Genomic DNA, 4,185 nt, shown 5'->3' with positions numbered 1-4,185 from the left:
GTTATGGAAAGAGTGGAAGGGAGCCATATGGTGAATATCAGGAAAAGTATTATAAAATATACAGAATATATATTGAAATTGGAGAAGTAAGAAAGTATATAAAGCAAGAGCGCAAGAAATGAATAAAATGCAAAGTGACAAATTGAATTAAAAGAAAGATATAAAAAAGGAAAGGAGAGATGACCAAGTTAAGGTTTGAATATGGTAATGACAGAAGAGATTACATGGGTAAACATTACACTATGGAGTTGTAATAGCTATGAAGATATTATTAAACATAATAGACTTAAAAGAAAAGTATGGAAGCAAGAATGAAAAAGATAGGCTTTGTATCCCTTTCCTGTGCTATCTCTCTGAGCTCAACCCCATTCTCAGATCCATCCGCCTTGCGCATTGTCATCAGCCACACTTTTCTTGGTCTACCATGTCCTCTCCTGCCCAACGGCTTCCATCAGGCACATCCTGGAGTAACTCATCTTATCTTCTTGAAATATGCCTAGTTGGGATGAATCAAGGAAATATATAAGCATAGAATTAAAGGATTTTAAAACTCCAACCAAAGATGTTAGTTGCCTCATATATCTGACAGGTTCTGGATGTTGGAGGTGCCGTTGCATAGGATATGCCTCACCCCAGAACCTGAACCTGGTAAAGTCTTGCAAGCTTTGGTGTATGTGTATGGGATGATAATAATAATAATAATAATAATAATAATAATAATAATAATAATAATAATAATAATAATAATAATAATAATAATAATAATAATAATAATAATAATAAGGCTTCTATCAATATCGTTTTCTTGGTAATATTGTATCTTCTACTATTTTTTTCATCTCTGAAGAAAAATAGAAGAAGAAGAAGTGCAATGTTTGTTTACATTTGAGGTTTTTCACAAAGAAAGAGGCCAGTTTAACGGCCAGAGCCAGACTCCCATTGATTGTCTTTCCAAGTGGACCTCGCATTGTTTACCTCGTGAAACTGGCTAGATAGTGTTTTTTTCGTTCACGGTTATTATATATTATCAAGATGCCTAAGAAAAAAGCATGGAAATGGAGGCAGGAAAAGAGTGCCCTAATGAAAGAACGCCTTGAACGTAAAAGAAAATTGAAATTAGATGAAAAAGCAAAAATGAATGGTATTATGGTGGCAACACCTAGTTGTAGTGGTGTGACAGACGAAGCGACGGCTGTGAACTGTGAGACGCCAGATGATCCTTTGTATGAGTCTGATGAAGACATTGATTATAGTGTAAAAGACGAAGGAGAATTGTATATACAAGCCCCTAATGACACCAATAGGGAGTGTGTGTCAAAAAAATCTGGTGCAGAGATTAGAAAACTTTTGTTTCCTGATTACGAAGAAGTTCATGGTCTTGGGGAAGTGAACGAAGTGGGTCCTGTAGTGCTTACTAGGGAACAAGTGTTCTATGAAATGGCTGAGAACATGAATTGTCTTGATAAAAAATGTGATGGATGGGGAGAATTGACAATAAATAGGGAATATTTTGGCAGTGATATAAAGGTTTCCTGCAATGTTTGTCAACGGGTTATCTATGAAAAAAAGGCCCCACGTAATAATGTGACTGGACACTAGCGCCACTGTTTCCCCTATAACTACTTCTTCAATGGTGTATAATACGATATTGGATGGATCTGGGTATTCAGGTGCTCAAAAACTTAGTGGCGTATTGTCAGTGGACCTAATGATTAAAACAGTTTATGAACGAAACAAGCAATATGTTCATAGTCTTGGAAAAAATAAGTATGATGCCCTTCAGAAGAAAGTTCAGTGGTCCATTGTTGAATATTATAGAAAAATGAATATTCATCCTGACGATAATGGGGTCCTTGACACTGACGTCATCTATGATGGCACCTGGATGACCAGAGGCCATAAATCCAATATTGGTGTAGGCATTGTTGTAGAGGCTTGCACGGGATTTGTGTTAGACGCTGAAATTTTATCTAAATACTGCTTTACGTGTGTGATAAATGACAACAAACTGAAGAGAAATGAAATCAGCCAAGAGGAATTTGAAGTGGAAGAGGCCAACCACAAAGAAAGCAATACCTGTACAAGAAACTTTGAAAAGTCTTCCGTTATGATGAAAGCTGAGGGAGCCGAAAAGATCTGGAGTCGGTCAATTAGCAAATATAATTTTAGGTATTCAGTCTTTGTTGGTGACGGTGATTCAAGCGCCTATAATGCAGTTATAGGGCTGAATAACAATGAAGGGCTCTATGGAAGAAATCACCCCGTCAAGAAAGAGGAGTGCATAAATCATTTTGCCAAAAGACTCGGCTCTAGGTTGAGAAATCTGAGGGAAAGATTTGTGAATAAAATTGTAACAAAAACTGGAAAGATTCGCTTCCAAAAGTACTTGGGTGGCAAGGGAAAACTAAGTGACACCACTATAGGTCACCTAGTGAGGTATCTGAGTGCTGCCATACGGAGGGCTATGAACTATGATGAGCGTGACAGGCTGGAAAAACTGAGGATGGATATTTTAGCTACCCTCCTCCTTGTAACTAGTACTGATGAAGCACCGGACCACTCGCTGTGCCCCGATGGTGAAAGGTCTTGGTGTTTTTACAAGGCTGACATATCCCGTGGCAAGGAGCCAAGGACACACCAGCGGATGAAGGTGAAGATAAATCTCCCTCCTGATGTCAAGCATCTTTTGCAAGAGGTGTACGATAGCCTGACAACAGATGAGCTACTGGAAAGATGCTTGAAAGGAAAGACTCAGAACTTGAATGAGTCTTTCAATGAAAAATTGTGGGCCAAGTGTCCCAAGGCAAAATTCCAGGGCTTGCAGAGGGTCATTGTTGTATTTCAAATTGTTGCAAGTGAACACAATTCTGGTTATGAAGAAAGCTCTTTAGTCCCAGAAATAATTGGAACACCTCCAGGTAATATATACACACACACACACATCTTATTTATGTCTTATAGCTTTGATATATTCATATAATTTCCTTACACGTTGAATTTTGATGATAATTTATAGTACTGTACTTCTGTGGGTATTAATTATTTAATTTTTATTTACAGGAAAAGCAGTGGCAGAACAAGAGGAGAGACTGAAACAGAGTGGAAAAAGGAAAATAGAATCAAAGAAAGCAAGAAAACGCCTACGGGAGCCTGACCAGGTGGAAGAGCCCGATGATCCTGGATATAAGGCTTGGGTCTTGTAATTAAAGGTTAGTTTTCAATATTAAACTTACCCGATAATCATGTAGCTGTCAACTCCGTTGCCCGACAGAATTCTATGGAGGGATACGCCAGCTATCACAATACTAGAAGGGGGTGTACTTACCAGCGCCACCTGTGGCCAGGTACTATAGTACTTCTTGTTGACACCTCCTCAATTTTTCCTCTGTCGTGCTTCCGGCGGGGCGTTCTGGGATGCGCTTGTGATCTTCGAGTATTTTCACGGCTTTTGGTGAGGTGTTCTCTCAGATTTCGGCTGTCGCTTTACTGGAAAACTTCTATATTGGCTTGGATAGCTATTATTTGGTCCTGATTTAACGATTGACGATCTTTTGCTTGATTTTGAGACCCCACTTGGCTGGCTCTTTTGATTCGAGATGTCTGACATTTCACGGGCCCCCACCCATGGACGGTGTGGGTCTTGTAATGGGCGTGTTCCGGGGGCCTCGGTAGATCCTCACACCGCTTGTTCTGACTGTAGGGAAAGGCCCTGTCAGTTAGAAGATCGATGTGAGGAATGCGCCGGACTTTCGGAACTTGATTTTGTCCGTCTTCTTAAGTACTCAACCAAGTTAGAGAGAGAGAGAGTTAGGAGGAGTTCTTCTCACTCTTCACTTTTTTCCTCACCTCATGATCCCCTACCTTTTCCTACCCCTGTAGTGGCTACCCCCGAACCTACTATTTGCCCTCAGCCTGATATGTCTGTTGTTTTGCGTGCCATTCAGGCCTTAGGCGATAAAGTAGAGTCAGTGGTAAGTGATCATAAGTCTCTTATGGCCGAAGTCAAGGAACTTAAGGTCAAGAGTGCAGTGGGTGGAATTAGTGCCAGTGCTGTGACGAGTGCTAGTGTCAGTGCAGTGCCAAGTGCTAGTGTCAGTGTCAGTGTGGTGCGTGAGGATACTTCTGTGCGTGCCAGTCGTCCTCCCAGTCCGGGACCTCTTGCAAGCTCCCAAGCCCAGGGGAGAA

At 40.6% G+C, this 4,185-nt stretch overlaps 1 protein-coding gene across 1 annotated transcript; it reads left to right on the top strand.

The window, feature by feature from the left end:
• The first annotated feature begins 907 nt into the window (after positions 1–907).
• LOC137641376 (uncharacterized) lies at positions 908–3,205 on the top strand. Its single transcript, XM_068373885.1, has 2 exons — positions 908–2,918; positions 3,061–3,205. Exons 1-2 carry the CDS (start codon positions 1,631–1,633, stop codon positions 3,201–3,203), a joined length of 1,431 nt encoding a protein of 476 aa, XP_068229986.1. The 5' UTR covers positions 908–1,630; the 3' UTR covers positions 3,204–3,205.
• The last annotated feature ends 980 nt before the right edge of the window (positions 3,206–4,185 follow it).

Source organism: Palaemon carinicauda, chromosome 1, assembly GCF_036898095.1.
Source record: "Palaemon carinicauda isolate YSFRI2023 chromosome 1, ASM3689809v2, whole genome shotgun sequence".
In the NCBI taxonomy this organism is placed as follows: Eukaryota; Metazoa; Arthropoda; class Malacostraca; order Decapoda; family Palaemonidae; genus Palaemon; species Palaemon carinicauda.
Note: the sequence above shows the minus strand (reverse complement) of the source record. Positions and strands in the feature narration are given on the sequence as shown.

What these genes read in the sequence shown, in the direction of transcription:
- LOC137641376 (XM_068373885.1), top strand. Translation starts at nt 1,631, where the DNA reads ATGGTGTATAATACGATATTGGATGGATCTGGGTATTCAGGTGCTCAA. An exon ending in AATAATTGGAACACCTCCAG is followed by an intron (nt 2,919 to 3,060) that starts GTAATATATACA and finishes TTTTATTTACAG; the next exon opens with GAAAAGCAGTGGCAGAACAA.